At 43.6% G+C, this 16,131-nt stretch overlaps 1 protein-coding gene across 6 annotated transcripts in view; it reads right to left on the reverse strand.

Annotated features, from left to right (window-relative positions):
- Positions 1 to 280: 280 nt before the first annotated feature.
- si:ch211-127i16.2 (probable flavin-containing monoamine oxidase A) overlaps positions 281 to 16,131 on the reverse strand; it is a 43,113-nt gene continuing 27,262 nt past the window's right edge. For 2 of the 6 annotated variants that reach the window (XM_029709253.1, XM_029709254.1), the window contains exons 10-12: positions 10,993 to 11,079; positions 8,338 to 8,477; positions 281 to 1,208 (exon numbers count right to left, since the gene is read on the reverse strand). In XM_029709253.1, coding sequence (XP_029565113.1) covers positions 872 to 1,208; positions 8,338 to 8,477; positions 10,993 to 11,079 — 564 coding nt within the window. In that variant the 3' untranslated portion in view covers positions 281 to 871. The other 4 variants (XM_029709255.1, XM_029709256.1, XM_029709258.1 and 1 more) reach the window with 4 other exon arrangements.

Here is a 16,131-nt window from a genome sequence, read left to right on the forward strand (position 1 = left end):
TAAGGACTCGGGAGTTTTTCAGGATAAAAAAATGAACGCAATGGAACAGCAGAGGTTTGAATCTTAGAGGGAAACTTGGTTCAGTCTGCTTTCCACCAGACACTGGGAGATTAATTCCCCTTTCAGCAGGACAATAACCTAAAACCCAAAGCCAAATCTACACTGGAGTAGTTTACCAAGAAGACAGTGAATGTTCCAGAGTGGCCGAGTTACAGTTTTGAATTAAATCTACTTGAAAATCTATGGCAAGATGTAAAAATGGTTGTCTAGCAATGATCAAAACAATTTGTCAGAGCTTGAAGAATTTGAATAATAATGGGCAAATATTTACCCAGAAAGACTCACAGCTTTAATCACAGTCAAAGGAGATTCTGTATTGACTCAGTAATCAAGATATGTGTTTTATTTTTCATACACTTTTTTACATTTTAGAATGTTTCTTCTACTTTGACATTACAGAGTATTTTGTGTAGATTGTTGACAATTTTTTTTACAATTAAATCCATTTTAATCCCACTTTGTAACACAACAAAATGTGGAAAAAGTCAAGGGTGTGAATACTTTCTGACGGCACTGTATGACTTAATACGACTGTGGGGAATGTTCACAAATAAAGCCCTTTACATATAATTTAATTTACTTACAGTACAATGCAGTCCAAAGTAAAAGTGTTTTTTCTGTATAGTCTCACCCACCACCACATTACACCGTACAAGCATTACATTTCTTTAAATGAAACATGTCCACCAGGCAAACAGTGTTAACCGTACTGTATGTCACAGATAATTCAATCGTATTTAACATCTTTAGATATCTGTGAGGGGAGGCATTTCCCTCTCAAGTGGATGTTTTGCCAACACAACAGCATATTTTACTGCCACAAAGCAAACCTCCGTAGCACTACCTGCCGAGCTTGTCCAATCCAGTCTCGGCAGAGCTGGGGCTGAGCCAATAGTACAGCAGTGGCCATGATGAGCGTGGTGAGGATCAGAGCCCTGCGGAGATGGGACGTGGAAGGTAAGTGTTGGCATGGTCCAGAGTCATGGTTCTGGTTCTGGGCAGCCTGCATAGCGTCCTGCTCCTCCTGGGTCAGGGTGAAAGGGCACAGCCTGGCTAGGACTTCAAGGGCTGCCCTCTGACCTGACTGAATTGCCCCATCCATGTAGCCACACCACTTGGTGGCCGTCTCCGTGCCGGCCCAGTGGATCCTGGGAAGGAGAGTTCATTTTATTTGTTTATTTGGATCCCCATTGGCTTTTGCAGGAGCAACATCTATTCTTCCTGGGATCCACATAAAACACAATACATGACAAGTAACAAAACACTGATACACTGATAGAAGGACAGTCACACACAAATTTAAAATACAACAATATACAAACAATACAACAGAAAAATGTAACAATAATACAAACACTACAACCCCCCCAAAATAATGTGTGTGTTAGTGTGTGTTTATGTGTGTGTCCCCTCACAGTCCCCGCCGTTCCATGACATTTTGTTTAATCTTTCTTGATGTTGCTTGAGTAATTGGAGCTGGAAGGGAGTTCCATGCGATCACGGCTCCATATAATACTGTGCGTTGCCGTGAATTTTGGACAAGGGGACTGTGAAGAGACCCCTGGTGGCATGTCTTGGGCATACAGTATGTATGTGTGTCTGAGATTAATGTTATTTGATTATGCAGACAATCTGGAATTTTCATCACAGTAATATTTATCATAAAAACTAGAAGAGAAGCAGTTCATCTCTCGTCAACCCTCAATCAGGAAATACTGGCATGCATTTTGTTGATCTTAGTTCTGTATGTGCAGATTAAGCGAAGTTGCTCTGTTTTTAGCCAGATGCAGCTTTTCTTGGTATTTATTTGCTGCACCAGACCATATTACCGGACAGTAGTCAAGATGGGACAAGACCAGAGCCTGAAAAACTAGTACAGTTGATTTTTGTGTAAAAAAATAAAAACATTGTTTATAACAGAAACACCCCTCCCCATCTTTACAACATTGTCAATATGAGTTGACCACCAAATTATTTTACCTTTATTTAACTAGGCAAGTCAGTTAAGAACAAATTCTTATTTTCAATGACAGCCTAGGAACAGTGGCTTAACTGCCTTATTCAGGAAGAACGACAGACTTGTGCCTTGTCAGCTCGGGGATTTAATCTTGCAACCTTTCGGTTACTAATCCAACACTCTAACCACTAGGCTACGCTGCCGCAGTTATACCTAAGAGTTTAACTTCCTCAACTTTCTCAATGGTCACACCATTTATGCACAACTCCAGTTAAGGCTGAGGTCTTAGAGAATGTCTTGAACCAAATACACTACATTAGCAATAGTATGTGGACACCTGCTCGTCAAACATCTCATTCCAAAATCATAGGCATTAATATGGAGTTGGGTCCCCCTTTGCTGCTATAACAACCTCCACTCTTCTGGGAAGACTTTCCGCTAGATGTTGGAACATTGCTGTGGGAACTTGCTTCCATTCAGCCACAAGAGCATTAGGGAGGTCGGGCACTGATGTTGGCCAATTAGGCCTGGCTTGGAGTCGGCGTTCCAATTCATCCCAAAGGTGTTTGATGGGGTTAAGGTCAGGGCTCTGTGCAGGCAAGTGAAGTTCTGCCACACCGATCTCGACAAACCATTTCTGTACGGACCTCACTTTGTGCACAAGGGCATTGTCATGCTGAAAAAGCATAAGGCCTTCCCCAATCTGTTGCCACAAAGTTGCTGTAGCGTTAAGATCTATCTTCACTGGAACTTAGGGGCCTAGCCCGAACCATGAAAAACAGCCCCAGACAATTATTCCTCCTCCACCAAACTTTACAGTTGTCCCTATGCATTGGGGCAGGTAGCATTCTCCTGGCATTCACCAAACCCAGATTCATCCGTCGGACTTCCTGATGGTGAAGCGTGATTCATCACTCCAGAGTCCAATGGCGGCGAGCTTTACACCACTTCAGTAGATGCTTGGCATTGTGCATGGTGATCTTAGGCTTGTGTGCAGCTGTTCGGCCATGGAAACCCATTTCATGAAGCTCCCGACTAACAGTTATCATGCTAACGTTGCTTCCAGAGGCAGTTTGGAACTCGGTAGTGAATGTTGCAACAGAAGACAGACACATTTTATGCGCAACGCCCTTCAGCACTTGCCGGAACCAGTTCTGTGAGCTTGTGTGGCCTACCACTTCGCAGCTGAGCCGTTGTTGCTCCTAGATGTTTCCACTTCACAATAACAGCACTTACAGTTGACCGGGGCAGCTCTAGCAGGGCAGAAATTCGACAAACTGACTTGTTGGAAAGGTAGCATCCTTTGACGGTGCCACGTTCAAATTCACTGATCTCTTCAGTAAGGCTATTCCACTGCCAATGTTTGTCTATGGAGATTGCATAGCTGTGTGCTCAATTTCATACACCTGTCAGCAACAGGTGTGGCTGAAATAGCCAAATCCACTAATTTGAAGGGGTGTCCACATACTTTTGTATATATAGTGTAGCTACAATGATTTTAGTTGTAGATGTATTTAAGACCAGTTTATTATTAATCACCCATTCTGATACTGACTGTAATTCCTTACTTAGAATTTCAGTGAGCGCACTGGCTTTGGATGCTTACATGTAGAGTATGGAATCATCCGCATTCACAGTTATCACTCCCTGCCAGCTGTTCACACTGAAATGTTTACCATGCTTATTTTCATTGCTTGTCAATGCTAAATAGGAACAGATTTCAACGATGAGAGTACAATTGATTTGCTTCCTGAAACAAGCGGAGGTGATTATCTGTGACATCAGAGTGAAAGTTAATGAGAAATGACACCTGCACTTAGAATATGCTTTAAACAGGACAACGTGTTATTTACTTCTGATTGAGATGATTTGCTAATAGAGAGCCCGTAGCAGAAAGCCTGTAGTAGAACACTCTGATCTAAAATGTGATTAGATACTATTACATGGCTCTGAAGAGAAAACAACAACATTTTTTCAATGACTCTCAACATCTATGAATAAAAACACTGTCCAGATGTTCCAGCATGTTCTAGCAAAAACATGTTTACTCTGCATGCATTATGGATGCGTTGGCTTACTTATGCCTGAACACCTGGGTCACTTTAACAACAGTGCCTTTCACCAACTGAATGGGTCTCTCTCTCTTCCTATATTAATATAGATATACACTGCTCAAGAAAATAAAGGGAACACTAAAATAACACATCCTAGATCTGAATGAATGCAGTAATCTTATTAAATACTTGGATGGAGTGAGACATGATGTCCCAGATGTGCTCAATTGGATTCAGGTCTGGGGAACGGGCGGGCGAGTCCATAGCATCAGTGCCAGCAGGAACTGCTGACACACTCCAGCCACATGAGGTCTAGCATTGTCTTGCATTAGGAGGAACCCAGGGCCAACCGCACCAGCATATGGTCTCACAAGGGGTCTGAGGATCTCATCTCGGTACCTAATGGCAGTCAGGCTACCTCTGGTGAGCACATGGAGAGCTGTGCGGCCCTCCAAAGAAATGCCACCCCACACCATGACTGACCCACCGCCAAACCGGTCATGCTGGAGGATGTTGCAGGCAGCAGAACGTTCTCCACGGCGTCTCCAGACTCTGTCACGTCTGTCACATGTGCTCAGTGTGAACCTGCTTTCATCTGTGAAGAGCACAGGGCGCCAGTGGCGAATTTGCCAATCTTGGTGTTCTCTGGCAAATGCCAAACGTCCTGCACGGTGTTGGGCTGTAAGCACAACCCCCACCTGTGGACGTCGGGCCCTCATACCACCCTCATGGAGTCTGTTTCTGACCGTTTGAGCAAACACATGCACATTTGTGGCCTGCTGGAGGTCATTTAGCAGGGCTATGGCAGTGCTCCTCCTGCTCCTCCTTGCACAAAGGCGGAGGTAGCGGTCCTGCTGCTGGGTTGTTGCCCTCCTACGGCCTCCTCCACGTCTCCTGATGTACTGGCCTGTCTCCTGGTAGCGCCTCCATGCTCTGGACACTACGCTGACAGACACAGCAAACCTTCTTGCCACAGCTCGCATTGATGTGCCATCCTGGATGAGCTGCACTACTTGAGCCACTTGTGTGGGTTGTAGACTCCGTCTCATGCTACCACTAGAGTGAAAGCACCGCCTGCATTCAAAAGTGACCAAAACATCACCCAGGAAGCATAGGAACTGAGAAGTGGTCTGTGGTCACCACCTGCAGAACCACTCCTTTATTGGGGGTGTCTTGCTAATTGCCTATAATTTCCACCTGTTGTCTATTCCATTTGCACAACAGCATGTGAAATGTATTGTCAATCAGTGTTGCTTCCTAAGTGGACAGTTTGATTTCACAGTAGTGTGATTGACTTGGAGTTACATTGTGTTGTTTAAGTGCTCCCTTAATTTTTTGAGCAGTGTATATACAGATCACTTACATGTGAGTGGAGAATGTTTGTGTGTTGGGCTGTTCATCCTCAGCTGACACACAGTTATAATGAAGGGTAGAACAAGAGTTTGTCCAACACTATAACAAACAGTGAACATCCTCTGGTTAGGGATTCCATTCATTGGGGCACTCTTTAAAGTCATTACAGTGTCTTACATTATTTAAAATCTCCTCTAATTTTCTATCCAGGTAAGTTGACTGGGAACCCATTCTTATTTACAGCAACAACCTGGGGAATAGACAGCACCCTACACAGGGCAATGTCCCAAATCACTGCCCTGGGGAATTGGGATATTTTTTTAGATCAGAGTAATGAATGCCTCCTACTGGACCGCCAACAGCATCTGGTCTCCCATCTAGGGACTGACCAGGCCCAACCCTGCTTAGCTTCAGAAGCAAGCCAGCAGAAGGATGCAGGGTGGTATGCTGCTGGTGATCATGCAGTGATCTTAAAGCACCTCATGGGTCTGGATGAGAGATATGGGAGGTTTGGGTAATCCACAGATTCTGTTGTGCTCTATATGGGCATTGCTGCTTGCACATAGTGCATTCTGAAAATATTCAGACCCCTTGACTTTTTTCACATTTTGATATGTTACAGCCTTATTCAAAAATGGATTAGAAATTAAAAATCCGAATCAATCTACACACAATACCCCATAATGACAAAGTGAAAACAGGTTTTTAGAAATGTTTGCAAATGTATTGAAAATGTAAAACCAAAATAAGTATTCAGACCCTTTGCTCAGGTCCATCCTGTTTCCATTGAGATGTTTGTACAACATGATTGGAGTCCACCTGTGGTAAATTCAATTGATTGGACATGATTTGGAAAGGAACACACCTGTCAATATAAGGTCCCACAGTTGACAGTGCATGTCAGAGCAAAAATCAAGCCGAGCTCCGAGACAGGATTGTGTTGAGGCACAGATCTGGGGAAGGGTAGCAAAAAATGTCTGCAGCATTGATGGTCCCCAAGAACACAGTGGTCTCCAACATTCTTAAATGGAAATAGTTTGGAAACACCAAGACTCTTCCTAGAGCTGGTCACCCGGCACAACTGAGCAGTCGAGGGAGAAGGGCCTTTGTCAGGGAGGTGATCAAGAACCCGATGGTCCCTCTGACAGAGCTCTAGAGTTCCTCTGTGGAGATGGGAGAACCTTCCAGAAGGACAACCATCTCTGCAGCACTCCACCAATCAGGCCTTTATGGTAGAATGGCCAGACGGAAGCCACTCCTCAGTAAAAGGCACACGACAGCCCACTTGGAGTTTGCCAAAAGGCACCTAAATACTCTCAGACCATGAGAAACAAGATTCTCTGGTCTGATGAAACCAAGATTGAACTCTTTGGCCTGAATGCCAAGTGTCACGTCTGGAGGAAACCTGGCACCATCCCTATGGTGAAGCATTGGGGTAGCAGTATCATGCTGTGGGGATGTCTTTCAGCGGCAGGGACTGGGAGACTAGTCAGGATCGAGGGAAAGATGAACGGAGCAAAGTGCAGAGAGATCCTTGATGAAAACCTACTTAAGAGCTCAGACTGGGTCAAAGGTTCACCTTCCAACAGGACAACAACCCTAAGCACACAGCCAAGACAACGCAGGAGTGGCTTTGGTACAAGTCTTTGAATGTCCTTGAGTGGCCCAGCCAGAGTCCGGACTTGAACCCGATCGAACACCTGAAAATAGGTGTGCAGTGACACTCCCCATCCAACCTGACAGAGCTTGAGAGGATCTGCAGAGAAGAATGGGAGAAACTCCCCAAATACAGTTGTGTCAAGCTTGTAGCGTCATACCCAAGAAGACTCATGGCCGTAATCGCTGCCAAAACTGCTTCAACAAAGTACTAAGTAAAGGGTCAGAATACTTAAGTAAATGTGATTTTACAGTTTGACATTTTTTATGAATTTGCAAACATTTCTAAAAACCAGTTTTTGCTATGTCATTATTGGTTTTGTGTGTATATTGATGAGGGGAAAATAAGGATAAGACTGTAATGTAACAAAATGTGGACAAAGTCAAGGAGTCTGAAAACTTTCTGAATGGACTGTATGCAAATTGAATACTGTAGTATTTAATATAGTTAAAAAAGTGTTGTGTTTTTGCGGACTGTAGGGTTTTTTTGCAGATAATACTGTAGTATTTAGTGTTGTATACTACAACATTCTATAATAAGTACTACACACGATCGAGGGATACTACAGTGTGTAGTATAATATTCTACAGTATACTACAGTTTACTATAGAATTCTAAAGTAAATACTGTAGTATTCTAGAGTAAACGGTAGTCTTTTTTTCATGTGTGCTCTTTCTCTCTACATTTATCTTTCCCTCTCTCTCCATCCCTCTTTCACTATCTCCCTAACTCTTTCCCCCTCTCTTCCCCTCTTTTCGTCCATCTCTCTTGTCCATGGATGAGCATCCGTTCAGCTGTGTGTGTCTCCTAACAGGCCATTGCAAATTCATTATGTGACCGTCTTCCCAAGAAAGCGATGTCCCCTCCGACCCCACATCCATTTTCCTTGGGCCTCGACGAATGCCTCATAGTGAAGAAGTAATCACTCATATTGTTCTCCTTTATGTTAGTTCAGGTCGTTGCTCAGGGGTTAGCTGGTGCTGGTGCGGGTTTGTTATGGGGCCATACGGTGGTTACAGAGGCTGATTGTGTGTGTGTGTGTGTGTGTGTGTGTGAGTGTGTTATGGTGGAAGGAAAGAGCATAGACAAGATGTGGGTGGTGAAGGAGCAGGGTATAATAGTGGTCATTGGTAAATATAGACAGGGTAGATATGTCAGTGGCGTTACGTGCAGGTAGGATGGTGCCGATGAAGAGGAGGGATGGAGGGGACTAGAGGGGAGGTTTAGAACAGTAGCAGCTTAGCAGGGTTTATTACCTGCCACAGGGCATGCAGAGGCTGGGGTGGTAATATGTCAGCATCCCCGGTGCCATGACATTAACAGGACAACCACCGCTGTACTCCTCCAAGGCCCAGTCCTGACAACACAGAGCAGAGTACATCTGGAACACACAGTCCTGCAACACACCAACCAGCAGAGCACATCTAGAACACACAGTCCTGCAACACAACAACCAGCAGAGCACATCTAGAACACACAGTTATGCAACACAACAACCAGCAGAGCACATCTAGAACACACAGTCCTGCAACACAACAACCAGCAGAGCACATCTAGAACACACAGTCCTGCAACACAACAACCAGCAGAGCACATCTAGAACACACAGTCCTGCAACACAACAACCAGCAGAGCACATCTAGAACACAGTCCTGCAACACAACAACCAGCAGAGTACATCTGGAACACACAGTCCTGCAACACAACAACCAGCAGAGCACATCTAGAACACACATCTAGAACACACAGTACAGTCCTAGAGACAACAACACAACACAACACATCTCTATTTACTACAACAACAGAAGCAGACACACCAACACAGGCTTCTCTATTCACTACATACAACACAACATGTTTTATGTTAATGTGTTTAATGTGTTTGCATGTGGAAATTAATCAATTACTGAAAACCAGAGATAAAATAACGAGGTTTGTGCTTTTTTCTGTAAAATTACACTGCTTTTTCTCTGTAAAATGATGCTGCTTTTCTCTGCAAAATGATGCTGCTTTCTCTGCAACATTATGTCTCAACGCACCACACCTCTTCTAGGTTACCAATGTGTGTCATATTCCCCAGTACTTCATTTGTTCTGGGAGGTCCCAGAACACATAGTGAGCGTGAGAAGGGGGTTATCTGGAGTAAACAGCCAAGTAGCCTACTATCTATGGGGGTGAAACGGACAGCTGATTAATTCAAAGCAATTTAGGACTCACTGCAGAACACCCGCCATACGTAGGCTATACTCTATAGTATGCCCACGTACTCGAGTATAGCTATGGTGCTTACACAAGTCAGAATTTTTTTTGACACATTTTCAAGATATTTAATGTACAGTAACATACATCAGAACACCTGCCATATGCACACATACTCAGCTGTAGGGCTTACAAGACTCGAATTTCATAGCATTTTCCAGACATCAATGTAGCAGTAGAACAATTATCACAATATCTGCATAGAACTTCAAATAAAATAAATCAATGTAGACTACAGCATAAAACACATATGAGAATATATAGGCCTCCTGCCTATGTGACAATATCATATTCATTTCACAGTACAGAATAAGTTTGTAAAGGAAAAAGATGTTCCTACCTTAGTTTTCAAAACCTCCCACAATGACTCTCCCCATGTCAAGTCCATTTAACTCCTAACAGTCGATTTCCCCCATTAGCGGGCCTGTCGCTGTACAGCCCAGATTTGAATTTTGCATGAGTGGAGGTGCCGGTGGTGATTTGATTTATTTGTCTTTCCCACGTTTCAAATTCAGTAGTGAGATGACTAGCCTAGCTACGTGACATGATTATGTAGGGACCTCTTCACTAGCTGACCATCACTACCAAGACAAGACCTGTGCCAGTATCAGTTACTTACCCCACTGGCCCTCCCCATAAACTCTATGTCTACAAATAAGAGAGCAGGTCTGGAATCAGTGTGGTAGGATAGATGATTACATAGCAGGATTCCCACGCTTTTACATGATGGTCTTTCTGGGGGGCGGGAGAAATAACAAGGAGGCAACTTGATTTAATGCTGATCGCATTTATTAGAATGTCTACAGTGCGAACAGTGAAATAATTAATAAATCATGCTGCGAGAGATACTGGATCCGGGGCAAATAGGTGTCGGAACGAACTAAGTCAAATCTGAGAGGTGCCGGATCCTCAAATTAAGCACTAATAGTCCCACTGTGTTGTGTGTGAATCCATCTGTCCACTCACTTCCTCTCTCAGTCTTCACTGTATCTCCTACTTGTTGATATCCATCTCTCTATATTGTTTCTCCCTCCAGAGTCTCGTAACTAGTCAAGCAGGGAAAATCATCACCCCCCATGCCCTCCATAGCCCTGGATTCCTCGGAGGCAATTCTTCCTCGCCACTCAAAGCTTAAGCGCATGAAAAGCCGCCCAGGGAGCAGAATGCTAACATATTGCCACAGACAACATCTGTCAGGCCAATGTGCTCGTTTGTCAATCTGGGTAGTGTGTTGTGTCACGGCGACAAGCGATCTGTGTTTTCTACTTCCCTACAAGACTGACTAGTCCCAGGGAAGTGATTGACCCTTGCACTTCATGCTGCTCAAATGTTCTTGCTGGAGAGATATTATGAGAAAAACCAGTGTGCAGTTGTTGAGGCAGTTATTAGCCAGGAACCGTGATAGCAGACGGAACAATGGGTGTAGTGGAGAGGCTCCAGTCTACTGCTCATCCAACACAGTCCCAAGGTTTCCCAGTGTCTTTAAACCAAAGGTATTTGTAACTATATAAAGAATATTATACTAGGCATATTATTAAATACGAAGAGGTTTAGGGGGTTATGCAGCCGCTAAGACCCAACGTTCAAGTATGACTGTCCTATTCAGGCTTGACATTCTATGACATTTATATCTAGGCCAATTAGACACTTACTTTCTCCTCATAGTGGATGTAGCTGGCAGCCTCCTCTCCCAGGTATTTCACCAGGCTGAGAATGACAGCATCCCTCCTCTCGCTCAGCTGAACAGGAGGAGAAATTAGAGTCTTAATCCTGAAGCTTTGAATTCACATTCTCTCATCATGCACAGAAATATGCTTGGCCTGTTAAAATATGAATGCAGTTCCAAGAAGCCCGTTCAAGCTGAGGTCCGCTGGTGGTCTATGGATGTGAATACCTCACGTCTCTGGTTGAGTTATAGTAGGAGAGATGGGGTGTGGAGACCAGAGGAACACAAGTCCACGTTCAACACAGCACAGAGGGACAGATGTTGCCAGATTAGAGTATTCCTCTAAAACTCCATTTCATGACATACAGTATAACGTATCATTATATAGGTTTAAACTGAGGGTTACTTCAGACAGTTAACATGTCTCCTCTGCTTAATAAAACACTGATTAATGTTTTTTATGACCATACACTTTAGGAGCAACAGGTCATAAATAGGTCAGTGTCCATAATGAATTAACTAGTCTTTTACTACGGTATGAATGTTTACTATCTAAGAAATTAAAGATCAAGGCTCAAGTCCAACATTTCCATGTTGAAATCTTAGCGACTTCAACGCAGGCCTTGGAGCTCCAGTATCAAACGTAACATCACTACTAGGAAGCCCTGATCTGTTTCACCTGTTTACGTGCTGCTGTGCGTTTTGTTGCCAACCTTACTTTGCTACCTGCCAACTTTACGGTTTTTACTTTTTAATTACCGTTTATATTTTTAGTTTTTCCCTTACTCAACTTTTTTCATTCAACTTTTTCACTCCGGATGCTTTATCTGGACGTGGTTTGTCAGGACCTCCACCAGCCGAAGCTAAGTAACATTAACACGATGCCTTCTAATTGCAGTCGCTGTACTTATAATATACAGGAGAACGATCGCCTTACGGCGAGGATAGCTGTGCTGCAAGCCCAGCTTCAGACACAATCGTTAGGCAATGGCAATTTAAGTGTAGGAAAGGATGAAACAGCGTCTGTGCCACCAGTAAGTACAGTTAGTAGTATAAATCCCCTCGCACAGTCCCCGCAGCTGGACAATTTTCTCATGGCTTCTGGAAGGAAATGCTGTAGGAATGCTCAATCGGTGTCGCTCATTCCGCCGACAGAAACTTTAAACCGGTTCTCCCCATTAAGCAGCGAGTCGGAGTCAGAGGCCGAGCCTTCTCTGGTCTCTACTCCTCCCGTTACGGGATCTGAGACGCCAAAGCCTCCCACCATTAGCACTGACAAATTGAAAACCCTAGTCATTGGCGACTCCATTACCTGCAGTATTAGACTTAAAACAAATCATCCAGCGATCATACACTGTTTACCAGGGGGCAGGGCTACCGACGTTAAGGCTAATCTGAAGATGGTGCTGGCTAAAGCTAAAACTGGCGAGTGTAGAGAGTATAGGGATACTGTTATCCACGTCGGCACCAACGATGTTAGGATGAAACAGTCAGAGGTCACCAAGCGCAACATAGCTTCAGCGTGTAAATCAGCTAGAAAGATGTGTCAGCATAGAGTAATTGTCTCTGGCCCCTTCCCAGTTAGGGGGAGTGATGAGCTCTACAGCAGAGTCTCACAACTCAATCGCTGGTTGAAATCTGTTTTCTGCCACTCCCAAAAGATATAATTTGAAGATAATTGGCCCTCTTTCTGGGACTCACCCGGAAACAGGACCAAGCCTGGCCTGTTGAGGAGTGACAGACTCCATCCTAGCTGGTGGGGTGCTCTCATCTTATCTACGAACATAGACAGGGCTCTAACTCCCCTAGCTCCACAATGAGATAGGGTGCAGGCCAGGCAGCAGGCTGTTAGCCAGCCTGCCAGCTTAGTGAAGTCTGCCACTAGCACAGTCAGTGTAGTCAGCACAGCTATCCTCATTGAGACCGTGTCTGTGCCTCGACCTAGGTTGGGCAAAACTAAACATGGCGGTGTTCGCCTTAGCAATCTCACTGGAATAAAGACCTCCTCCAATCCTGCCATTATTGAAAGAGATTGTGATACCTCACATCTCAAAATAGGGCTACTTAATGTTAGATCCCTCACTTCCAAGGCAGTTATAGTCAATGAACTAATCACTGATCATAATCTTGATGTGATTGGCCTGACTGAAACATGCCTTAAGCCTGATTGTTATGTCCTGACCAGTAAAGGGGTTTATTTGTTATTGTAGTTTGGTCAGGACGTGGCAGGGGGTGTTTGTTTTATGTGGTTCGGGGTTTGTTGGGCTATGTACTTATGTAAGAGGGGTGTTTGTTTTATGTGTTCCGGGGTTTTTTGGTCTATGTTCTATGTTAGTGTATTTCTATGTTCAGTCTAGTCTATCTATTTCTATGTTTAGTTCATTGGATTGACCTTCAATTGGAGGCAGCTGTTCCTCGTTGCCTCTGATTGAAGGTCCTATGTATAGGGGTGTTTTTATAATGGGATTTGTGGGTAGTTGTCTCCTGGTTTGTGTCTGTGCACATGACAGGACTGGTTAGTGTCGGTCATTGTTTTGTATACGTGATTTGTTTGTTTTTCCTTCTTTTGATTTAATAAAGAAGATGAGTATACACGTTCCCGCTGCACCTTGGTCTAATTGTTACACTGATGAATTTACTGTTTTCAATGAGGCCTCACCTCCTGGTTACACTAGTGACCATATCCCCCGCACATCCCGCAAAGGCAGAGGTGTTGCTAACATTTACGATAGAGAATTAAAATTTACAAAAAAAAACATGTTTTTGTCTTTTGAGCTCCTAGTCATGAAATCTATGCAGCCTACTCAATCACTTTTCATAGCTACTGTTTACAGGCCAACTGGGCCATATACAGCGTTCCTCACTGAGTTCCCTGAATTCCTATCGGACCTTGTAGTCATGGCAGATAATATTCTAATTTTTGGTGACTTTAATATTCACATGGAAAAGTCCACAGACCCACTCTAAAAGGCTTTCGGAGCCATCATCGACTCAGTGGGTTTTGTCCAACATGTCTCCGGACCTACTCACTGCCACAGTCATACTCTGGACCTAGTTTTGTCCCATGGAATAAATGTTGTGGATCCTGGACTATCAAACCCACATTTATTATGTTTGCAATCGCAACAAATAATCTGCTCAGACCTCAACCAAGGATCATCAAAAGTTGTGCTATAAATTCTCGAACAACCCAAAGATTCCTAGATGCCCTTCCAGACTCCCTCCGCCTACCCAAGGACGTCAGAGTATAAAATCAGTTAACCACCTAACTGAGGAACTCAATTTAACCTTGCGCAATACCCTAGATGCTGTCGCAACCCTAAAAACATTTGTCATAAGAAACTATCTCCCTGGTATACAGAAAATACCCGAGCTCTGAAGCAAGCTTCCAGAAAATTGGAACGGAAATGGCGCCACACCAAACTGGAAGTCTTCCGACTAGCTTGGAAAGACAGTACCGTGCAGTATCGAAGAGCCCTCACCGCTGCTCGATCATCCTATTTTTCCAACTTAATTGAGGAAAATAAGAACAATCCAAAATGTATTTTTGATTCTGTCGCAAAGCTAACTAAAAAGCAGCATTCCCTAAGAGAGGATGGCTTTCACTTCAGCAGTGATAAATTCATGAACTTCCTTGAGGAAAAGATCATGATCATTAGAAAGCAAATTACGGACTCCTCTTTAAATCTGCATATTCCTCCAAAGCTCAGTTGTCCTGAGTCTGCACAACTCTGCCAGGACCAAGGATCAAGGGAGACACTCAAGTTTTTTAGTACTATATCTCTTGACACATTGATGAAAATAATTATGGCCTCTAAACCTTCAAGCTGCATACTGGACCCTATTCCAACAAAACTACTGAAAGAGCTTCCTGTGCTTGGCCCTCCTATGATGAACATAATAAACGGCTCTCTATTTATTTTTTTTATTTTTTTTTTATTTCACCTTTATTTAACCAGGTAGGCAAGTTGAGAACAAGTTCTCATTTACAATTGCGACCTGGCCAAGATAAAGCAAAGCAGTTCGACAACATACAACAACAGAATTACACATGGGGTAAAACAAATATACAGTCAATAATACAGTAGAAAAATAAGTCTATGTACAATGTGAGCAAATGAGGTGAGATAAGGGAGGTAAAGGTATCCACCAGATGTGTACCAAACTCACTAAAAGTGGCAGTAATAAAGCCTCTCTTGAAAAAGCCAAACCTTGACCCAGAAAATATAAAAAACTATTGGCCTATATCGAATCTCCCATTCCTCTCCCACAACTCACTGCCTTCCTGAAGACAAACAATGTACCGTAATTTCCGGACTATTAAGCGCACCTGAATATAAGCCGCACCCACTGAATTTAAAAAAATGTATTATTTTGAACATAAATAAGCCGCACATGTCTATAAGCCGCAGGTGCCTACCCGTACATTGAAACAAATGAACTTTACACAGGCTTTAACGAAACACGGCTTGTAACCAAAATAAATAGGCTTCAACGAAACACGGCTTGTAACAAAAATAAATAGGCTTTAACGAAGCACGGCTTGTAACAAAAAATAAAACATTTGCAGTAAACAGTAGCCTACGAAGAAAGTCATTGGTCACCATCTTCCTTCTCCTGTGCACTGAAACCATCTCCTTCGGTGTCGGAGTTGAATAGCCTCAGAATTGCTTCATCCGATATTGGATCGTTTTCATTGTCGCTCTCGTCACTTTCATCCGGAGGCAAATCCCCAGCTGAGCCCTCTTCAACACGCAGCAGTCCAGCCTTTCGAAACCCGTTGATGATAGTGGATTTTTTGACAATGCTCCACGCTGTCAGGACCCACTGGCAGACTTGACCATAAGTTGCTCTTCGCATGCGGCCCGTTTTAGTGAAGGATTTCTCCCCACTTGTCATCCAAGCCTCCCACTGAACACTTAAATGCACGATTTACACTGATGTCGAGTGGATGCAAATACTTTGTTGTGCCCCCAGGAATCAGGGTGACAAAATGACTACCGTAATCAGAATGATGGGAAGTTTGAGAGCGCTCGATTTAATCTAATCAGTAAACAAAAAAGTTGTTTGACCTTAACCCGTTCGGCAATTTCATTGGTCTAATGAAAGCTTCATGCCGTCCAAA

Source organism: Salmo trutta, chromosome 23 (genome assembly GCF_901001165.1).
Source record: "Salmo trutta chromosome 23, fSalTru1.1, whole genome shotgun sequence".
Taxonomy (NCBI): Eukaryota; Metazoa; Chordata; class Actinopteri; order Salmoniformes; family Salmonidae; genus Salmo; species Salmo trutta.